Source organism: Cibotium barometz, chromosome 34 (genome assembly GCF_041138505.1).
Source record: "Cibotium barometz isolate CiBa-2024 chromosome 34, ASM4113850v1, whole genome shotgun sequence".
Taxonomy (NCBI): Eukaryota; Viridiplantae; Streptophyta; class Polypodiopsida; order Cyatheales; family Cibotiaceae; genus Cibotium; species Cibotium barometz.
In genome coordinates this window covers 29,375,834-29,399,709 of record NC_141079.1, presented here as the reverse complement: position 1 = coordinate 29,399,709, position 23,876 = coordinate 29,375,834, and the positions used below count along the sequence as shown (strand labels likewise).

Below are 23,876 nucleotides of genomic sequence, written 5' to 3'. Positions count from 1 at the left end.
AGCCTCAAATGCCCATTGCAAAGTCTTGCCTTTTATTAGCATTTTGAGGCAATTAAGAAGAATTTGGAGATGTCTTCAAAATTTGATTTTTTTTTCCACGTCCCACATAATCTCATTTTTTTAACAGTGTAAAGTTTACATTGTAAGGTTCTATTCTCTCATCTAATTAATTAATAACAAACAAAAATTTTGGTCCCATATTTATTTTGCTTCTTTATTAGTTACCTAAACTCCTAGGTACTCAAGAGAAGCTATAATCAAACTAAATTTAATGGGAAGAGAAAATGCCTATGATTTTTAATTAGTCACAGATGACCAAGATCAAGCACATATCATCATCTCTAGTGTATTTTGCTCGGGGTTATGTTAGGGTTTCGGATTTGTTTCCGCCATGGCCAGGTTCTGTTGTTTCCATAGATGTACATTCTTATGTTCATCTCACCATCAGTCTGATCTCTCAAATCAAGTTGCTGTTCCAAAACTTTTTTTCGGATGCTGCCCCGTGGCAAATCGAGCACACATTCTGTCGGCCATGGCTAGTTCTGTGAAGGGCTTCCGCCATAACCAGTTCTTTGTAGGGCCATGGTTCCATTCTTCTGTTCTTCTCACAATGAGGCCACTGTGTTTGATCTCAAATCAGATTGCTGTTACAAAGCTTTTTCGGTCCGTAGCAAATCGAGCTCAGATTCCGTGGGGTCTCGCTGTCCCCTTGTCACGAACTGCTCCCATCTGTATTGGTATTGAGCCACTGGCACCTTGATTGCATTCTCTCTCATGCATCCTTTTGCTGTACTTCGTGATAGATTTTCTGCGGAACATTTGCTCTTTTCTTGACCGACTTTTTCCCTCCTTTCCAAGCTTTTCTCCTGGAATTTGTGCTGTTTTCCATGGAGGGTCTTTTTATTCCATCTCACTAATCATACCATTGATTGAATCTTATCTGCTAAATCCTGTATTAATCAGGATGTTTGAATAATTTCAACAGTAAACCCATTTGCATATTTGGGTTCTCATTAGCATTCTATAAATAGAGTTAGTGTGGTTGAGTAGCCCATTTGCACATTTGTGTTCTTGTCAGGGTAGAGTTGGGTAATTCATCTGCACACGCAGGTTCTCATTCAACGTAGAGATAAAGGCATATCAATACATCAGATAAGCAAAGAGTTAAACCCATAGAAAATCCAACCGTAGTTTTTCACGTTCAAAGAGTCTTACTTTTCTGCACCTTTAAAGTTGTCTTACTCAACCCCATGAAACCTGTAGCAACAATAGCGTTCTGATTGAGTAGCATGAAGCAGAGCGATAAATCCATACCACCAGTAGGCCTCTCAACCACCCTAAACAGGAAAAGGTTGGACTTAAAAAAACATTAATCACCCGGTGAGTCAAAAAACCTGGAGTGATTGAAAGCTAAAGCTTAAGTTGTGTACCTGAATTGCCTCCACATTTTTGTATGCTATGTGAACTTTAGCGGAAGATATGTTCATATGTCTAGAATTCTTGTGCAGTTTAAAGAGTTGTGGAAGCTGCCATTTCGTGACTTTGGAGCAGGCGTTTGTGCTCTTCTTTGGGTGCTTTGGTTTACAGAATTTGAAAAAACCTCAAGGATATGAAGACCCTGCCATCTTAGCAGCAGAGACTGCATGTAAGTGCACATAGTGGAGGATATAGTTCCCTTTTAATTTTCTCTTTGAACTTCTTTTCTTCAAATGTTGTTTGAAAGTTTTTGGGGCAAACCAAAGGTAGATAGTAATCAAATTCTCTCAGGTTGTGATAGACTTTTATCGTTCATGTGTGTAGTGCTTTTGGTGGGGGGGTGTTGGGGGAGGGGAGGGGGGGGAGGGAGGAACATTAGCCGGGTGTTTAAGGTGGTGCCCTTCTCCTCCCAGGATGCGGGTTTGATTCTAGTCAACCTGCCCCCCTCACTCCACAAAAGGGGTAAAAGAGTGTGTTAAAACTTACTTGACCCACTATTGGGCACTGATGACTTTAGTGGAGATGTTGTAGTATCTAGTCCATACTATGCATGATGGAGTTGATGGTTTATTATATAGTGGACGACTACCATGAGGTTATAAATTGCGCTTTCTTATAAGGTGAATTTGGGCATGTTCCTGGATTCATCTAGGTATATATATTACTTGAGGGTAGCTATTGCCACATGCAACATTGTGCCTACAAGTGAGCTTTTTTGCCGTCAGTTTGGATTGTACGGTTGGCTTGATCAAAGGCTCTACCTTCATTGATAGGATGATTATAGCAACCAACCTATTCCCACTGTTATTTGTTGGCATGTCGATTACATTCTTGTGCTTAGCTATTAGTAAGGATAATAAAGGATAACAAATGTCAATGGACTTCTAAGTATCTTGGTCTTTAACTTATTGAAGGAGGGAAAGTCCTTGAAATTTTTCAAGAGACTTAAGTATGTATAAGATTATTAAGTCACAGCGTGCTTGAAGGAAGGAAAGGAATCTTTGAAAGATTGATTTTATTTGATAATGGCTTGAACTCCAAGATGTCCATTGAGCAAGATTGTTTTGGGGCTATGCTATACGACCAGTGTAGCAGCTAAATTGAGTCCTGATTACAAAATGTATAAATAGGGGTGTTAAAGGTGAGTGGCTAGGGCATGACCATGCAGATAAAAGGAGTCATAATTATAAAATTTATAAATAGGGGGCGGGGGTGTTAAAAGGGGTTAGAGACGAGTGCATAGGAACATGCTCTTGTTTTGTTTTTATTTGGTGTAAATAGGCTGCATAAAAAAGGGGTAAAAATGCCTCAAAAGGGGCAATTGTTTATAGCATGTGAATGGCCCCTGAGGGGTTTTTTTGAATAAATTTTTTTACAAGTCTTAATGATAAGGCTAAGGTTCACAATATTAATTCGACCCTTCCAACCACTACTACAAAACTAAGGTGCCACCTGTTCGAAGCAGCCCATTGCCTTGGAAGTTGCAGCCATCTGCTGTGCAACCTGTTCAAAACTGATCGCCACCCTGTTCCAGCCTCAGCCGCGTGTGCTTTAAGTGAGCCCTTCTGGAAAGGGCATGGGGAGACTTCTTGATTGCCCATGCATCACCTGGAGCATATCTGTTCCATTTAGCAGGCAGCCATGACTGTTTCTTGCAGCTGTGCCTCTTTCCAACTCGTATAAATAGGATAGCCCGTGTAATCTGTAGAATCCTTCACCTCTTCTCACGTGTGAGAACTAAAGGTGTGACTCTGAACTAGCTGATCTTCCTCCTTGCACATGGGAACCAGATTGTGACCAGCCTGAAGCACACTGAAGGATCATCAACCCCACGCATGCTTGTTGAAGTGAACAAGTGACAGGGAGGGAGGGAGGGTGCAACAGGCAAAGAAAAAAACGTCATCATAGAGCGAATGTCAAAAAACGTCTTTTCTAATCATACCGTACTGGTCAGGCACGAACCGGTATGAAACGCAGCAGCGAAACTGTCATGGAAAAAAAAAATGTCCCGGACCTCGCACCGTACGTCCGTCAGTCTTGTTTCGTACCGGTTTTACGTCCATGTGGTGCAGTATGCGTCCCACAGACAACTATGAGTCTGCTTGTGTGTGCGGGTGGGACATGGCATCCAATCAGGCTCCTCCCATGTTGGCAGATGGTGTGAAGTTGGATGGTACCAACTATTCCATCTAGGGAGTGAAGGCAAAAAGCCTTCTCATTGCACATGATGTATAGGATATTACTAGTGGCACTTTGAAGAACCAAAAGGAAATGAAGTCAGTCCTAACAACATTCACAATTGGAAAAAGATGGATGCTCGGGCACTTGCTTTCATAATCATGAATTGTGTTGATATTGTTATTATTCAAAAACTGCTGGAGAAGATTGGGAGATTCTTAAGAATTTATATGAGACCAACATAACGGCTTGTGTGCTCAACCTAGAGTTACTAGCTTCATAATCTAAAGTTGAAACTTACCTACGGTAGACAAAATTTATGCAAGACTTTGACAAGGAAATGAGAAGGGTAAATTGGATGAGATTGCTTGGGTGGGTGAATCTTTCGCCTTGTTTTAGTGCTGACTCAGATGATTCCCTGAGAGGGCTATGTTGGGCTGATGGGCATTTCATTCGGTATGGTAGTAGGTCGAGGTGGGGAGCTCCATTGATTTAGATCAGGACTTAGGGTTCATTCCACCAGTTAGGTGGAAGGTAGTCAATACCATTTACGGAATCAGCTGTTGTTCCGGATTTGTAGAGTCTGCATGCCGGATTTTGCTGAGGTTAGGGGAGGCATCCTCAATCCGATGGGCAGATGGAGAGGGTGGATCAGATTTTAGAGTTTCTGCTTTGTGCATATGGCTGTAGGCGACCATTTTATTGGGAGAGGTACATCCATCCCTATGGTCAAGTTTGCCTATGAATCTGATACCACTGAGCATATGGTTCTGACAATAGCTAGAATGTGTTTGGCAAGAGTGGGGTTAAAACCCAATTTCCCTTAGACTTTGATAGCTTGAAGAGACTCAGTTGTGGTGCTTGATAGTTAGGATTCGGGAGTCTTTGAGAGAGGTATGATATCCTCTAGGTACAAGGATTATGTTGCAGCTAGTAGATATTTGTCTCGGCTGTTTTAGGTTTCCATTTCCATGAGGAGTTGGAGGATTGAAGGATGGGTTATGTTCTTCAGGGACCTGAGAAGGCTCTATTTTTCTGTGGTCATATGTTGGAGGAACAACTTCAGTTGAGCTAGTTCCTTGATAAATGGCTACGTAGATTTGATAGAGAGGTATAAGCTGATTTTAGAGACAATTGATGCAGGCAGCTGGTTTTCTTCTTCATTTATTTCTAAGAGTGGAAATGTTCTAAGTGGGGAGGAATGTTATGTACCTAGCACTAACCCTTGGGATTAGGGACTAATCCAGAGGATGTGGATTAGGGAAAGCATGCGGATTCAGGTGGCTAGGGTCCAAATTGAATAAATCTAAGGTTATTGGCTGTTTATGATTGGATTGTTATTTATAGCAGCAATAAGCACTATATAAGTGAATCTTGGGCTATTATTGATTCATTGTGGTCTAGACTTGGACCAAGAGGCTTACTCCTACCATGGACGCGGCGGATCACGAGTTGTCTTGTTGAGGGCCCTTGTGGGCAAGCTTTGGTGGTATGGGGCGCCATGGCTGACTGGCATGGACTGTGGGAGTGGAACCTTAGCACCTGGCTAGGGGGTGGTTCGTAGTCGTGAACCTACCGTTGGGTGGTGAGCTTGCCTGCACCCCTTCTATTTGGTTTGTACTAATCTTGTTTTGACTTGTGTATTAGGGTTGATCTATGGGAGAATCTCACACTATCCAAGAGGGTCATGGTGTACGACAAATAAATCCTTTAAAAAAAGTACTAATGATATACGAATGTAGCACTGATGATGAGCCAATGTGTCACATAGCACCTCAGCGCATGGGTCATGTGACATGAAAAGAACAAGGCTACCCTCTCTAGAGTCTACGGAAGTAGATCACATGATATATAGGTTTGTTTGCATATAAAAGTATTGTGACCTTGTGCCACTGATAGAAGCTTTTTTATACGTTTTCATGTGGCAGTCAGTGTTAGCGAAGTGGAAGCTCTATATGAGCTTTTCAAGAAATTGAGTAGTTCAGTGATCGATGATGGGCTGATACATAAAGTAAGAGTACTCTTATCTTTTCAGCTTATGCACAAATTGATGTATTGAAGCAATTCTGATCAATTAATTTACTGTTTGCAAGGGCATTTTCTTGACACTGAAAATGTTTCTTTTTTTAAATGGTGTTTTATAGGAGGAATTTCTACTTGCTTTGTTTCGAAATAGCAAGATGGAAAATCTCTTTGCTGACAGGTTAAACCTTTTTCTTATTGAGGAGCTGCTTTCATGTTTTCTTTCATGTTCTTCGAGAGAAGCAGTTTGATGGTTGTTGACTTTTCTATCAAAGCAAAGGTTTCCTTGACATTCTCATCACCTCTATAAAAAACAGGCACCTACATCCATAGGGCTTGCATGAGTCCATGAAAGCCTTCAAACACCATCTTGCACAAACATACAAACAAAGGCCAACTGAAGGGATTGCTGGCAAGCTCACTGCCCAGCCATAGTTCTATCTAAAGGATCTCTGAGCATCACCCAAACCCCAGCGTCCCATACCATGGGAGCATACGAGGGGAAACTGTTGAAGTATGTCCACTTTCTAGAAAGAGATTAGAATTGCAACCATTGTGGCGGTGTTAGTTTACGGATGATAATCTCTAAAGTAGATGTAGGTGAACAAATGATTTGTTACAGCCACCCGAAGGCACATGGCCTATGAAAGTTCAAGCTGAGAACCAAAGAGTAATGAAGACCCATTTTGGATCGTGCTGAAAATGCGGGATGCTTGCATTAGGAAAAAATTTGTAACAAATTAGCATGGGGCAGAAATGGACAGGTTTGGGTCAGAGGTTTTAGCAGCCTAAGCAAGCAAGGGTCCTAGGGTTGGACACCTTTGTAGCCCAATATGAATGGGTTAATTGACGTATTAGAGTTTTAAAGATCCTGCAAAGGGTTGGCCCACTTGTGCTAGTTGGAGGGAATTTTTTTATATAATCAGCCCCCTAGTGCATCCACAGCCCTCAGACTTTCGAGCAAAATGCAACCCATCGATGGATTGTGAGCAGGTTATATGGCTGGATTGTGATAGAAAGTGATGGATGGAATGGGATGGGAAGTGACAGATGGGAGTACATAGACGAAATCAGGCAAAGACGGATGGAAGTAGCCTGGACTTAATAGACAGAACCTGATGTAATAGACCGGAACCTGTAGTGAGTTCCCCGGTTTGCTAATAAGCACTTTTAGAGTACAGCGAGGTAAAGAACATTCAACCCCTTTGAACTTTTATTCTCATTAATACAGGCAAAGATTCCCATAGGAGGGGGCTGAGTAGGCCATTGGGGCCCTGCCAAGCTTTCTGTGTGTGTGTGTGTTGGTATGTGGACGAATGCTTTTACTTTCAGTTGTTTAGCAAGATAATTGGGTTGATTAAGTTAGTAATCTAAATGCTTCCGCAAGTTGTAATTTGGTTTCAGAGCAAGGCTTAGATAATGGATTCGGCCTAATTTTTTTCCTCACATGGCAAGCAGTTTTTCTGCGGTTGACATGTGTATCATAAAATTGTGGTGTGGTCTGTGTACATCCATGGATCATGTGGACACCACTCACAATGAGGCTCTTTCAGACAAAGAGGATCAGAGCTTGGTCAGTCATGTGAATGCAACTTATTTGCGTAGCCCTCACCTAGGTGCCATGTCATGTGTCGTGATCTTGGTGAACCCTTCGGCTGAGCTTTTGATACTGTTCTTAAGCCAGCTGGTTGAGGATCCACATATGCAGGAGGCGAAGGATGCCCAAGATGCCAAGATGAGGGCTGAAAATTGATGGGTGTGGGTGGCAAAGGATGCTTGGGATGCCAAGTGGTGGGCCTTTTTAGGAGCACCGCGAATGCCGGAAAGGTGAGGCTTGGGATTGCCAGGAAGTGGAGGACTTGCACGATGCTTGTGAATGGCAGGAATGAGGTCAGTCAGTCACTAACTGCATGGATTGTGAATGTGAGCACTGGGCAGAAGCATGTGACAACTGATTGAGTTGTTCCGTAGCCGTGAGGTAGATGACTGACTGAAACCGGCCTTCAATAAAAATCAAAGGGCAGTGATCAATCTGTCACGCAAACACACATGCTTAAGTTGTAAATGCAGTAAAGAAAGCAAACACAAGGGAGCTAGAGTGCTCCTGCAGACAGTACACGAACATTGATTGGCCCCAAAAGGCAGTGGTGCCCCTTGCGGTATTTCTTTAATTGATTAGAAGAGCTTTGATTACAATATGGCTGGGAACTCAGCCAGCACAGAAGAACGCTTTAGGCCTTCCAGGAACCTGTAAACTCAAGCCAAGGAGAAAGGAACCAATACCATAGCCAAACTCCTCCATGAGCACCCATCCAGTTCCTGTACCATGGCCTCATGTTCTCTTGGCATTCACAAAACAGTTCCAGCCATTGTCCACATCAAAAGACACTCACACATTGATGCATACATAAGCTTTCTCCCACGATCAGGGCTGCCACAACTGCCCATAGTCTCTCACCCTAAGAGCAGCACACATCTGATACTTCCAATGCTCTCGTCTCACAGCGCAAAGACTCCAATCTGTTTCCAAAAGAGAAATCTCGTTATTATAGCACAGCATACCATAGAGAAGGCACACCTGCACAGCACCTCCCTGCTTTCCAAAGGTCTTCTCCATCTCTACCATGGATCCCTCAACCCCTTTCCCAAACAGCAGTAGGGCTGTACCAAACCACATGTCCTTCCCTATAACCACAGCTTGCATGTAACTAATCTCCTCCAGAAACCTAGAACCCGTTCACATGAATCCAAAGACATGTTTCCACATGAAACCAAAGACTTGTTTCTAACTGAAACCAAAGACCTGTATCCCATAAACCATATGCTACATAGGCTTGTTTCCATGAGAAACCCACAGATACACCATCCAAGCACGGTGCCAAAACCAGGGCTGTTTTCCACCGCAACACCTTGTGCTTTTTCCATAACCCAGAGAGAGAAAAAGATAGAGGACGTGTCAAGCAACCCCTGAAAACACATAAGCTCGAAACGAAGAGGAACAACACATCTCTTCCATGAACATCATCCCGTGCATCCTTAGCTTGTTCTCCCGTATCCAAATCTCTTTAGCTGTCATGGCACTTCCAAGTTGAACGATCTTTGATCAGTCCCAAAGTACAATCCAACTATCGAGTAACCAGTAGAGGCACCGCACGTTACTATTGGATAAATGGCTTCTGTAGTGTTTTTTTCTTATTCTGCTATCCACACTGCTTTCCTTCTCTCAGAATGCACAATGGAAATGAAAGACAACTGTTGTTGAGAGCAAAACGGAGAGAGAGAGAGAGAGAGAGAGAGAGAGAGAGAGAGAGAGAGAAGTTGTATAAACTCTGCTATATACAATATATCCGGTACACAATACAAAAAGGTGTGGGGGGAAGGCCCTCAATATATATGGCCTTGGGCTGTTGGTCGGGCAACCCAAAACAGGCTGACAACAGCCCTATCTGCTCACAACCATAAAAACATAGTCGGCCAGCATTGAGGAGCAGGTCGGGAGGCAGATATCCAATCGGCCAGCAGAGAGGAGTAAGTCCGGTAGCACTGCAACCCCATGTCCACACAAAAGCAAGGAAAAATACATGAAAAATAGGGAAAAAATGAGATACACCTAACTGGGCGGGCACACCACAGCAAAGGCCCTAGTGTGTAATGTACAGACAGGAGATGACTGCTATCACCCCCTCTCAGCTCTTAGATGTGGCACCAACCCTAGTGAGCTAGAGTGTTGTTGGAGCATAGCCTGAGCTAGAGACTTCATGAAGAGGTCCACCGCATTGTCCTCTGGCGAACAATATACAAGTAAGATGTCACTAGCCAAAATCTTCTCACGAACAAAGTGATATTGTATCTCTATGTGCTTGGTCTGGGCATGGAAGACTGGGTTCCGAGCAATAATGATACAGCTTTGGTTATCGCACTGGATGACCGTGGGCTCCTTTCGTGGAAACCCAATCTCGCCAAGTAACCTCTATAGCCACACAACCTCACAAGCAGCACCACAAGCAGCCCGGTACTATGCCGCTGTAGACGACAAGGCAACGGCTGGCTGCCTCTTGCTGCTCCATGAAATAGCTCCGGAGCCGAGGGTAAAACCATAGCGTGATGTAGATCTCGTGTTTGGATCTCCTCCCCAATCTGAGTCACTCCAGCCTTGGAGTTAGACTCCATCCGTCGTTCCCCCCCTCTAGTGTCATAGAAGAGTCCAAGATCCTTTGTACCTGTAGATACCTCAAGATCCGCAATCTTGCATCCCAATGAGTCTTCAAAGGCGTTTGCATAAATGAGCTCAACAGTCCCACGGGAAAACTCAAGTCCAATATGGTGTTCAGCAACCAAATCAATGAACCAACGAGCTTCGGATAAAAAGAGGCATCAACCTGCTCACAAGGATCATTCATTGTAAGCTTCGTGTTCAGGTCCATCGGTGACGTGATAGGCTTGTAGTTCTCCATCCCAAAGGCCTCAAGGAACTCATGAACATACTGTTGCAGAGAGACAAAGAACTCCCTCTTGGGCTTCCAAATCTCCAATCCCAAGAAGAAGTGGAGTAAGTCTAGGTCATCTCAAACTGCTTTGACAAGGTAGCCTTCGTCACTACTATGTGTTCCACATGACCGCCATTGAGTATGAGATCATCCACATAAGGATAATCAACGTGACCAAACTGCATTCCCGAAAGAGATACAAGTTAGGATCTGCAACTGATCTCTGAAATCCAATCCGTATAGAAAGAAGGAATCAATCTTTTGATTTCAAGCCCTGGGAGCCTGCTTAAGACAATGCAAGGCCTTCCGCAACCTTTAAACCATCCCCTTTGACCCCGGAACCTCAAAGCTTGGAGGCTGCTCAACATACACCTCCTCTTGCAAGTCACCATTAAGGAACACAGATTTTACATCCATCTGATATACGGGCCACCGCTGAGAAGATGCAAGGGCAAGAATGGTCTGAATCGTAGTCATCCTTATTGTCAGTGCAAAGGTATTCTCATAGTCGATGCTAGGCCGCTGAGCATAACCCTTAGCCACAAGGCTGGCTTTGTGCTTGTCCACTGACCCATCAGACGTATACTTGGTTTTAAAGATCCACTTGACACCAATGACTAACCGTTTTGATGGCCTCGGAACCGACTCCCAAGTTTTATTCTTCTCTATGGCATCCAGTTCCACTTGCATGGCTTTCCTCCAAATATCGTGAGAAAGAGCTTCCTTCACGGAAGTGGGCTCTTTGTCCCGCATGGTACGAGACATCAAAGCATAGTTTACGTGTAAGAGCTCCGTTGAATGGCTTTTGTCACGAACTTTGTGCGATCTTCGAGGTCCGTCCTCTGTGGTCCACTTGGAAGGAAGCTCCGTAAAAACACGTGACTCCCGAAGGGTGTCTAACAACCACCTTGGTACTTGAACAGAACGCAGAGCCTCCTGCTGTTGCTGGGGCTCATCTCCAGCCTCGGGCTTCACCTCAACAACTGAACTGGAACAATAGATTGGTAATCATCCTCAGACTCATTTGGGTCTCCAAGAAGTGGCGGTTCATCAATTGTGGAAGTTGGAACATGCTCATCAAAGACAACATCTCTGTTGACAACAACCTCGTTCCGCTCCGGGTCATACAACGTGTATCCTTTGGAAAGAGAGTTATATCCCACAAATACAAGCTTCTGGGACTTTGAGTCAAGTTTCCCCCTTTGCTTCTTTGGAATGTGAACATAGGCATCATTCCCAAACACGCGAAAATGGGAGACATCTGGTTTCCTGTCAAAATAAGCCTCAAATGGAGTCATCTTTGGTACTGAAGTCGTTGGAGATCGGTTGAGGATATGGACAGTTGTAGCCACAACCTCTCCCCAAAGTGGACGAGGAAGATCACGATGCTCCAACATCGTCCTCACCATCTCCACCACAGTCCGGTTCTTTCGCTTAACCACTTCATTCTCCGAAGGCGAACTTGTACTGACCAGCTCCCGCTCGATGCCATGTTCCGCACAAAACCGAACAAACGCATTAGAAGAGAACTCTCCTCCTTCGTCAATCTGAAGAGTTTTTATATGCAATCCAGACTCCTCCTCCACCATAACGTGCCACTCCTTGAACAACTGAGCAAAAGCTTGGTCCTGGGAAAGGAAATAAACCCATGTAAATGTGCTACAATCATCAACAAGCGGCATAAAGTTCAAAGAACCTCCCAAAGATGGGGTCCGCATAGGTCCACACAAGTCAGTGTGCAATGTGTACATCTTCTGCACCATGCGCATGTTAGCATGGTAATATACACGCCGCTCTAACTGCATGGTGCTAAGACGGTTTCGTATCTTTGTGTGTATGAGTGAGTAGGAACTACAGTTCCTCTCACATGCTCCCGAAGAGCAATCTTATGAAAAATAAGAGTTAGAAATTAGAACGTAAGAACTAGTTAGTAGTTACGATTGTAGAGTATATACTATAAAGTTATAAACTTTAAAGTTAAGTCTTATTCAATAGTCGCATGTGACAAGACTCTCAAAGCCACTATTTGTACGCGAGCCATTTGATAACCAAATGATTTCCACCAAAAAAGTGGCCGGACCATTGACCCCCTACTCGAGCAAAGTGGGTTCGTGTAAGAGGCCGCAAGACCATGGATAGGTCTATGCATCCATCGCCACTCCTCTCCACAAGCACCACGATCGAATCGCGTCGCGGAGTGCGTGGAGGGCCGGAGGGATCCCTAGAATGCAAAAATTTCACTTCAAGGTTAAGCCTTTAAGGAATGAGAAAGAGATGTGAAAACGAGATTTGAAAACATGGGACATGGGTTTACCTAATCCCCTCCATAGGAATGTCGGGGTCCTCCTCATCAAGCACGGTGGTCGCACGAATCTCCGCTAGAGCCTCTCGCACGAAGTGGGTGAGTAGCCCCAATGTGGAGCCCTCCATGTCGGCCATGCGCAAAACCCTATACAAGGGAGTCACCGCAATGACAATGGCACGCACCTCGCGCCAAATGGACTCTCTCATGCATAGCCGTTGAACGGTTCGGGCCTCGTCCGCACTAGTCACCAACTCCTCTCTTAGCCATGCGACGAAATCTAGGGAGACCACGGTCATCTGGACTTTGGTTGCACGTCGTATAGCCGCTCCAAGAGAAGCCACATGTAGGCAAACCACGTGGAAGAGGGCTTCTTACGCTCCAAGTCGCTTTGCTCGTGAAACATAGCGAGAACCTTTACCTTCTTTGTGAAGAAATTTACAATGGATAGGCCTTGTGCGACCACTCTCTTCACCCACTCTAGCTTTCCCACATCCTCATGAGTAGGTCTAGACAGAGTGGGAGGCACAAGGAGTACATACAATGGATGGGAACTCCGCCTCTACCAAGCGCCTCATTTTGCGGCAATTGGATGCATTGTCTGTGATGACTTGAATGACATTTTCATGTCCGACCTACAAGTAACACACTGGCAAATGCAATGACATTCTTAGAAGTTAGAAGCTTGAACATATTACATAGATACTAGAAAGTCGAGACTTGAGAGTTAAAACTTAAATCGCAATGCACATGTGACATGTGACATGTGACATAGTACATACCTCTATGATGGCTTGCCGGATGTGACGATAGATAAAGTCTCCCGATGTTTTTTGTCCTGTCTTTCTGGTATCCACAGCGCGTAAGAAGTATGTGCTGAGAGCGCATGAAACAAGGATATTCATGATACCCCTCTTCTTCTGATCACTCCATCCATCGGAGAGGATAGAGCAACCATACTTTGCCCATCCTTTCCGCACGGGTGTGAGTTTGTCGTTGATCCTTGCCTCTCGTCATCAAGCGCGGTGGTGCGCATCTCATGGTAGGTCAAACCATGCCATTCACCATGGGATGGCTCCACCTCCGCAATGGCCTTCACCATTTTGTGCCATTGTGGAACCTTGAGCACATGGAATCAGAGATTGCAATTAATCACCGTGCGCACAATCTCCTCATTCGCGGCTTTCATCTTCACCTTCACATAGGTGAGGTTGTTAATGTTTGCACCGATGGCTGTTTGCCTCATTACCGGAGAGCTCTCCTCCCTTGGCCTCTTTGATTGGAAGTTGGAACCACCCGAGGTGGAGCCAGAGCCTGATGGGGTGGGCGAAGGAGTCATGGATGCGGAGGTATCGGACATGGAAACTCCCCCACATCCACCTTTGTCACTATACCATCCGCAATTTCTTGGGGAATCTCCTTACACGGTGCCACTTCCCCACCAAGCTTGGACACATGTGCAAGGAGCCTTGTGATGCTACTTGTGTAACCCTTCCCGCATCGCAAAAGTTACACGTCCATTTCCATAACCCTGAATTACCGGTAGGTTTCTCACCGGTGGTGGTATATAAGGCAAAAGCCTCATGCTTGTCCTTTCCTCCGGACCTCATTGTTGCCAAAGTCTAAAGAGAGAGAGAGAGAGAGAGAGAGCTTGAGAGAGGGAAAGAGAGCTTGAGAGAGAGAGAGAGAGAGGGAGGCTAGAGCCTAGGTACTAGGTAGTAGGTCCTAGAGAGCGGGACTTGGGAGAGGGAGAGAGGTAGGGGGGGGGGAGAGAGAGAGAGAGAGAGAGAGAGAGCTTGAGGCTTGAGCCTTGAGAGAGAGAGAGAGAGAGAGAGAGAGAGAGAGAGAGCTTGAGAGAGACTTGAAAGTTGAGAGCATGAATGATGAGAGAGGAGGAGCTTGAGAGAGACTTATAAATTATGACCAGCCCGGTGTTCACACACACTGATGTCCCGAGGTGGACATAACCCAATGTCCACCGCCCAAGTTGAGAGCATGAATGATGAGAGAGGGAGAGACCTTGAGAGTTCTTATACAAGCACCAAGGTGAAGCCACCATGAAGGGATCCTAGGCCATGTCCAAATGGCTACAACAAACGTGCGAAAAAAACAAGCAAAAAAAGAACGATAAAAAAAGGTGCTTTTTTTTTGGGGGGTCCAGGTCCGTTTCGCCACCATACCGTACCGTGGTACGGTAAGGCACGAAACGTCCATTTCGTTTCGTATGGTAGCAGCGAAACGAATGTTTGACAAAAAACCTGTTTCGGCATTGTTTCGCTCCGTCCCATACTTTATGTACGGTTGTTGCAGTACGCGTCCCGCAGACAACTATGAATAGTATGCAAGGTGGCTGTCCAACGGTGATGGCCGCCTTCTACCCGATCTTCAACTCCCGAACTGCCCAAGCAATCTCCAATTAGCACCACGAATTAGCAAACCCTCAAGCTCCCACCATCTCCAAGCTTCAAGCCACCTGGGGCTCTGATACCATGTCAGAATGCACAACGGAAATGAAAGACAATTGTTGTAGAGAGCAAAATGTAGAAAAGAGAGAGAGAGAGAGAGAGAGAGAGAGAACATGTATAAACTTTGCTATATATAGTAGATCCGGTACACAATACAAAAAGGTGTGGGGGACAGGCCCTCAATATATATGGCCCTGGGCTGCTAGTCGGCCAGCCCAAAATAGGTCGACAGCAGCCCTACCTGCTCACGACTAGAAAAACACAGTCGGCCAGAGTAAACTCAGTCGGCCAGCACTGAGGGAGGAGTAGGTCAGGAGGCAGATGTTTTGTCGCCGAGCAGAGAGGAGCAAGTTGGGTAGCACTGCAGTTGTTGGCAATAAGCCCAACTTGTAGTCCCTAGCCTTTTCAATTATTTTGCATAGGATATCTTTTAGTCTAAGATCAAAGATGAAATCCACCACCAAATGCCATAAGCAGTGATGTCATCCCAGAAATGTATCAAGTCACATTGAGTGTACCTCTCATGGCTATATAAGCACTATGTACAAGCTCATTTGGATCAATGCAATCAAGTGTATTTTCATTATGAATGGCTCACTTCTCTTTCCCCCTTAATTTTGACATGGTATCAGAGCTTAGGTCTAGCTCTCTTAGTTTAGGTTCAGATCCTAGCAAATGCATTAGGGAGTGATTAGACATAAAATTTTATTTTCAGCTTTGCATTAATCTTAGGTCTCTTTCTTCCATTCCTTTTATCTCATCACTTTGGCTGTAGAAGGAGGTTTGTGCTTGGCGGAACAGTCGGCCAAGAAGTCAAATTGGACCCAAGCTGTAGCATAAAGGCTTGGCAATAGCTCACAACAGCCAAGCAAGAGTCACACTAGTAGTGTGTAGAATGTCAAAATCAGCAGAAAGAAATCTGTGCCACAACAGTAGGGAGCAGAGAGCGAGTGCTGTAGCGCATAAGCATTGGGCCACTGGGTGCATAAGCACTAGTAGGCATAGTAGCGTAAAGAGAAGAGGGCAAAAGCTTGCCATCAAACAAATTAAAATCGGCCATCGTGCAAAGGGGATTTGGCTATAGAGAAGCACGGAATTGTAAGGAAGGAGCGGGCCAGCAAATTACCAGATTCTGTCCTCCAGGCAGCTGCCTCTAAAGAATCGGCGGTGTAGCAATGTGTGAAAAGGTCTTTCAGCTAGCGCAAGCATGCGACTTAGTGCAGCAAAGCAAAATATATCTGGCCTACAATGAAAACGAGTATGGAAGGAGCTGATGATTGGAAGTACTAAGGCGGAGGCCAGTCGCATAGAAGCCGTTGTAGTCGCCGACAATGAAAGGACTAGAAGCCACCAGCGTAGGGAAGCGACAAGGTTTTCTAAAAAAAAACCTTAAAAAAAAGAAAGAAAGAAAAAGTGGTGTAAAAGAGTCTCTTTTAAGGGCTTGTTGACATGGTTTCCATCAAGTGCCTGATCTAGCAGGAGTTACCTCAAGACAAAAACAAGAAGAGTAAAGAAAAAGCCAATCTTGCCACTGTTGAAGAAAGTAATTTTGTTAGTCCTGATTTTGATGATGAATCCTATGCTTTCTAGTACACTCTTTCTTTTTGGGTTCTAAAACCTTGTCTTTTATCCTACATGACCTTGATTGTATTATGGAGAAGAGTACACACATCCAATGTCATTAAGGGGAGACTCTCTCTCATTTTTGTATCAAGGGGGGTTACTTACTAGGTATAAGCCCATGTATTGAGTGTCTTTCGCAAGTTTGGCTTAAGGGAGGGTTTGTTGGCAATAAGTCCAACTTGTAGTCCCTAGCCTTTTCAATTATTTTGCATAGGATAACTTTTAGTCTAAGATTAAAGATGAAATCCACCACCAAATGCCATAAGTAGTGATGTCATCCCAGAAATATATCAAGTCACATTGAGTATACCTCTCATGGCTACATAAGCACTATGTACAAGCTCATTTGGATCAATGCAATCAAGTGAATTTTCATTATAAATGGCTCACTTCTCTTTCCCCCTTAATTTTGACAAGCTCCATGTCCACACAAAAATAGAGAAAAATACATGAAAAATAGGAAAAAAATGAGATACACCTAACTGGGCGGGCACACCCACAACAAAGGCCCTAGTGTGTAATGTGCATACAGGAGATGATTGCTAACACCTTCTTCCATGAGACTATCATGTCTCTCTCTCTCCAACAAGAGACCAGGTAAATCAGCCCACGAATCGAGAAGAGAGAGAGAGAGAGAGAGAGAGAGAGAGAGAGAGAGAGAGAGGTATTAACATCGGTAGAATGCAACACGAGGGCATATACGACCAACGGTGAGAGAGTAATATCCACGCGCCAAGTCCTGCTCGGCTGTACACTGCCTGCAATTTGCCCGCCTGCCTGCCAATAGAGAGAGCAAGCGTGCTGCAGCCCTGCGCCTCCTGCAGTCCTCCGACCCCCTTCCGAAAGAGAGAAAAAGCACAGTCCAGCCCGCCTTCCACCAGAGAGAGGGAGAGCATCGTCCCGCCTTCCGCTTCTTGCCCAGGGGACCTTGAAAGCGTGTTGCAGCCCATACCTCCCAAAGTGGAGCTCCTCCAATAATAGCGTAGACCCCAAGGGCCACTATTCTCCCAAAAAGGGTATTATTTTCTTTTAATGGTTTTAAACCTTTGTTCCCCCCCCCCCCCCATGCGGTTATGAAAAGGACTCTTAATAGTTCCTAGTGTCACCTCCCTAGCACGTTGCCCAAAATAGTGCCTCAGAACTGATGTCCAAAAAGCTACTACCAAGCTGTCCCAATAGTTGTACCAATCTGTACATGAAGCTATTGCCCCAAACTAATGTCCAAAAAGCTACTACCAAGCTGTCCCAATAGTTGTACCAATCTGTACATGAAGCTATTGCCCCAAACTAATGCCATCCACACTATCCACCATGTTCTCGTGTACACTTGCACAATGTCAAGAGAAAAACATAGGGCCGTAACATACCTCTCGCTTGAAAAATGGCAAGCGTCCTCGATTGCACTCAATGGTACAGTAAGGCATCTGTCGAGTAGAGTCGCCTCATATAAAAAAGCAATCGCCCTCAAGTGCACTTGGGTGATGAAACAATCATCTTGCACAACATGGTTATGCCCTCGCATCAAAGTGACATGAGATTCTTGCCTGTTCCATAAGAATAAGTAGCAAAAGTCTAAAAACCAATTGGAAACGCAACCAGTGTTAGCCAAAAACGAAACCATGTGTCATTCCACATATGACACACATATATGCATTCGCAAGCAATATGCTCCGCAAGATGCTTTACCCACTCTAAAGTAACAGCCTAAGGGCTGCTCGTAAGCCTTACGTCCATGGCCATCCCGTAGGATCTACGAGTGGTGGTACGTCATGAGCATATGAAAGCACTCAATGCATCCAAACAATACATCCACTATGTACTTTCCACATATATCCCTCGTGATGCTTTACCCACTACTTGTATGGCCATCCCACAGCACACCTAGTGGTACACCATCAATATAGTAAAGTACATGATGTATCATAACCACATATATTCCTCACACGACACAATCCAGATTATTTCCCATGTATTCCCAAGGTACCAGGATCCAATGGCACTAGAATACAATAATATCTTCGAAAAGTGTACGAATACATGTACAAGTAGAGTTCGATCCATATATCCATGAACCAAACCAACTCCAAGACTCCTCGCAAGACTTACGTCCTCCATAGAGTCTCGAAGTGTTGGCAACTCAGCTCAGGTTGCTGTAGACTTTGAGCTCAACCATACCATGCCATTCCAAAGGAGACCAGCTCCACAAATAACATCCATCTCAATATCCAATTGACCAACCCCAAGAACAGCCAGAACCATATGACAAAGATCAACGTCTCAATCTTCCTCAGTCATACACTAGTTCCAAAGGCAAAAACCATCTCTATTAACCATAGGTGTAGGCAGAGTTATCCATGGTTGTAGTTATAGTTCATGGTGCTGCCGACTGTGAACCATACACAACTTTACCATCTCATGTGCTAGTACACAATATCATAGAAGTCCCATAAGCAGATGTACTGTCAGCTGTCAGTACCTTCGGGTGAGACAAAAGCTGCACCAAGCGACCTCTAGATGACATCCGAGCTTGTCTGTAAGAAGGGAGCGGAGGTGCTACTCCCCTCTTGAGCATCAGGCAATGCTCCAGACCCCAGCTTTGCTGAACCTGAATGAGCCTTTTATAATGGTCCCTCCAACCGAAAAGCTTCAAGACAAAGTTGAAATCCCTAGGTTAATATGCTAAGTCACCTCCTCTTGTCACTTCGCATCTATAGGTGAATAATCCATAAACATCACCAGATAATGATGTGGAACTTTGCCTCTTACTTTTCCTATCCTGTAGTGCCAATATCTGTACCAGCATATTAACCTCCTCAAGCTCTTCCCTACTGGTTGCGCTCATCAGCAATATCCTCAAGCACCCAGAACCTGCTTGCAAGTGGTAAGCACTAGTCCATGATGAAGCATAGTAGATCACCATTGCTAAACATAGAAAGAAGCAGATCACCATTGCTAAACATAGAAAGAAGCTGCCTTCTGAACCCATGAAGCCTCCGTGACGATACCATTGGTGACAAACTGTCGAAAGCCATAGCCGACCCATCTTTTGCACCATAACACTTCAACTGCTTCTTGTTCTTGGCCAACTACTTCTTATCCTTGGTGTCTTTTCTCTTAGCATTTCCCCTTTTACCTAGCATAGGCAAAGATACACAGTCCGGCACTGACTGCTCCACGTCCTTTTCCCTTCGCTTTCCGTCATGTTGCTGAGCTTACAGCAACGAGCACACTTGAGACAACCACGAGCTCACCCCCTTGGGAAAGTTGGTGATTGGCCCGGCAACGGAACCTTGAAACCGGCCTTCCATAAAAATCAAAGGGCAGTGATCAATCTGTTGCGCAAGCACACATGCTTAAGTTGTAAATGCATTAAAGAAAGCAAACACAAGGGAGCTAGAGTGCTCTTGCAGATAGTACACGAACACCGATTGGCCCCAAAACGCCCTGGCGCCCCTTGTGGTATTTCTTTAATTGATTAGAAGAGCTTTGATTACAATTTGGATGGGAACTCAGCCAGCACAGAAGAACACTTCAAGCCTGCCAGGAACCTGTAAACTCAAGTCAAGGAGAAAGGAACCAATACCATAGCCAAACTCCTCCATGAGCACCCATCTAGTTCCTGTACCATGGCCTCATGTTTCCTCAGCATCCACAAAACAGTTCCAGCCATTGTTCACATCAAAAGACTCTCACACATTAAGTCCTGCATACAGAAGCTTTCTCCCACGATCAGGGCTGCCACAACTACCCATAGTCTCTCACCCTATGAGCAGCACACATCCCGATACTTCCAGTGCTCCTGTCTCACATTAAAGACTCTAACCTGTTTCCAAAAGAGAACTCTCGTTATTATAGCACTGCATACCATAGAGAAGGCACACCTGTACAACACCTCCTTGCTTTCCAAAGGTCTTCTCCATCTCTACCATGGAACCCTCAATCCCTTTCCCAAACAGCAGTAGTGCTGTACCAAACCACATGTCCTTCTCGATAACCACAGCTTGCATGTAACTAATCTCCTCCAGAAACCTAGAACCTGTTCACATGAATCCAAAGACATGTTTCCACATGAAACCAAAGACTTGTTTCTAACTGAAACCAAAGACGTGTATCCCATAAACCATAGGCCTGTTTCCATGAGAAACCCACAGATACACCATCCAAGCAAGGTGCCAAAACCAGCGCTGTTTTCCACAGCAACACCCTGTGCTTTTTCCATAACCTAGAGAGGGAAAGATAGAGGACGTGTCAAGCAACCCCTGAATACACATAAGTTCGAAACGAAGAGGAACAACACATCTCTTCCATGAACATCATCCCATGCATCCTTAGCTTGATCTCCCGTATCCAAATCTCTTCAGCTGTCATGGCCCTCCAGGTTGAACGATCTTTGATCAGCCCCAAAGAACAATCCAACTGTTGAGTCACATTGCTTTCCTTCTTCCATACTAAGACTGTCATGTCTCTCTCTCAAGAGACCAGGTAAATCAGCCCACGAACCGAGAAGAAGAAGAGCCAAGAGAGAGAGAGAGAGAGAGAGAGAGAGAGAGAGAGAGCAATATCCATGCGCCAGGGCCTGCTCGGCTGTACACCGCCTGCAGTCTGCCCGCTTGCCTGCCAAGAGAGGAAGAGCAAGCGTGCTGCAGCCCTGCGCCTCTTGCAGCCGCCTGCAGTCCTCCCCTCTTCCAAAAGAGAGAGAAAAAGCGCAGTTCAGCCTGCCTTCCACCGGAGAGAGGGAGAGCACCGTCCCGCCTTCCGCTTCTTGCCTAGGGGACCCTGAAAGCATGCTTCAGCCCGTACCTCCCAAAGTGGAGCTCCTCCAATAATAGCATAGACCCCACGGGCCACGATTCTCCCAAAAAGGGTATTATTTTCTTTTAATGGTTTTAAACCTTTGTCCCCCCTCCCCCCATGGGGTTATGAAAAGGACCCTTAAATAGTTCCTAGTGTCACCTCCCTAGCACGCTGCCCAAAATAGTGCCATCAGAACTGATGTCCAAAAAGCTACTGCCAAGCTGTCCCAATAGCTGTACCAATTTGTCCATGAAGCTATTGCCCCAAACTGATGCCATCCACACTGTCCACCATGTTCCCGTGCACACTTGCACAATGTCGAGAAAAACACGGGGCCGTAACACTGACAGTAAGAGGCGTACAAGTTGGAGCAGACTTCTCTCTTTTTAACATTCCCTCTCTCCTTTACACCTCCATTTTCTCTCTCCTCGATCCCCCATCCTCCCTCTCTTCGACATGCCGGTGCACCTCCAAAATAAGCAATTGTTTTCTCTCCAGGTGCCTGCACCAAGCTCCTGCCAACACATCAATTTTTTTTTCCTCATTCCACACATGGCACTCCCACCGGTCTCCATCTCCAGTGCCATTGTCTCCTCATTGGCGCCCTAACCATCACCATCGGCATCCACCAATGCTCCCGCCTCCTTTTGCGTGCTCACCATCGCCATTAGTGTCCCCGCCAACTTGTGTGAATTTCCCCTCGCCATCAACATTGGCATCGACCTTCACTTTCTGCCCCCGCCCTCTTCTGCGCATTCACCGTCACCATCAACCTCCGCCAACATCACCATTAATATCCGCTCTTCTGTGCATTCCGGTAAAAATCTACCTCTTTTGCGTCATTGTCATCATCTCTGCTGTTAGAATTACCCCACCATGGCTCCCACACCCACTTCTGCCTCCATCCCGGTCCCTGCCACAGCTCCCACACGCACACCCACTTCCACTTCCACTTCCACTTCCACCTCCGTCCCGGCCCTACTCCCACAAGGGTTTCACCAGACTCCAGTCTGGATAGGAAATCTGCCACAGCATGTTCCTTCCCTGGCGTATGCAGCAGCACCAGCCTTGCCATCACAGTGGTTGGTGTGAAACCAGAGGTAGTTCTGATTAATAGAGAGGAGGTTGTGAAGAAGAGCAGCACCACCAATCTTTATTTCTTGCAAAGCAATAAAATCAGGCCTCAAATTAACCTGTTTAAACCTAGAGGAGATGATCCCAGCTCTTGAGGGGTGGGTAAGACCGTTGGTGTTATAAGTCATCATAGTAATGTTCTTAATCATTGGGAATTTGAGAGGAGGGAGTAGATCTATCTGTGGCTTTGGAGCTTGGGGGTGGAGAGGTGGCACCGACGTTTGAGAATCATCTTTTTAGTTGCTGTTAGGTAGACACTTCCTGCTGAGAGAGGTTTTTTGGTCTTACCAGGCTTAGGTTTTCTTCCAAGCTTGGCAGGCATGCTGGGGGCTTCTGTTTCATCCTTCTCTTCATCCATTTCAGTATCTTTGCCTTTTTAAGGTGTATAGAAATCAACTTCATCAACCTCATTCACTGAAATTGGGATATTCTCTTTGTCTGCTGAGGAAAGAGGAAAATCTTGGTTATCCTCATGGGATATTAAATTTATATGGGTTTTGTAGGGGTATGGGGTTTCTTCTTCCCCCTGGTGATGCACAAAATCTTCAGTGGGCTGGGTTTAGGAGGAACAGAGGAATCTTGAAGAGGAGGGGAGTTTTTTTTTTTTTTGTTCTTTTTCTGGCATTCAACATGGCTTGTCTCCTTGGGGCCAAAGCAGGATCAACTTTGATGGCCAGGAAATCTTGCAAAGGCTCATGTAAGTTAATTTGCGCACACACTTGTGGGTGAATTCTGGAACCAGTCCATTGTCTGGTCACATGGGTAAAGGTAAGTCGGGGAATTCAATCCACACTGGGACCTTGGAAGGTCCAAGCTTCTGAGCACTAAACTGGGAGTGCTAGAAGGATATAGTCAAAGCCTAATTTCTAATAGCCCATTGGCCAGCAAGCAAGACTTCCTTGGCGATTGCATGTGACTGAAACTTGAATGAAATATAGTCATTAGGGAGGTAGTGGGCTTTCTCAACTGTCCAGTCTCTTAACATTCCAATCTTTTAATGACTTCTGCTGGAGGTCTTTTCCTTACCTCTCTGATAGCTGTGATCTCTTGGGTTATTCCCTCCATCATTTTGTCCAGGGGGGATTCTTCTGACATGCCTCTCATCCTCAAGGATCTCCTCAGTGCAGGCTCCAAGAAATTCCATACACTCTGTAGAACATTTGTATGCGGTGAGTGAGAAGAGGGGGGGGCATGGGGAGCCCTTGAAAGGCCCAGTTGTCCCCCCCTGAGTCTTTTTCTGCCCCCAGGCAGTATCCTCTGAAGGAGGGCCCCCTGCAGGGGAGTGCGTATTGGCCGAGATTCTTGCTGCTGCACGGGGGTTTCTTGGATTGGGTCCAGCTCTGGAGAAGTGCTCTGATTGGAGCACACATGAGGCTGGAACAGAGGTTGAATAGG

At 45.3% G+C, this 23,876-nt stretch overlaps 1 protein-coding gene across 8 annotated transcripts in view; it reads left to right on the top strand.

Moving 5' to 3' along the window:
* The first annotated feature begins 300 nt into the window (after positions 1-300).
* LOC147618868 (calcineurin B-like protein 1) overlaps positions 301-23,876 on the top strand; it is a 36,582-nt gene continuing 13,006 nt past the window's right edge. For 2 of the 8 annotated variants that reach the window (XM_086773962.1, XM_086773961.1), the window contains exons 1-4: positions 303-737; positions 1,509-1,645; positions 5,583-5,665; positions 5,799-5,858. In XM_086773962.1, coding sequence (XP_086630088.1) covers positions 583-737; positions 1,509-1,645; positions 5,583-5,665; positions 5,799-5,858 — 435 coding nt within the window. In that variant the 5' untranslated portion in view covers positions 303-582. Of the gene's footprint in view, positions 738-1,508; positions 1,646-5,582; positions 5,666-5,798; positions 5,859-23,876 lie in introns of all 8 variants that reach the window. The other 6 variants (XM_086773965.1, XM_086773959.1, XM_086773960.1 and 3 more) reach the window with 4 other exon arrangements.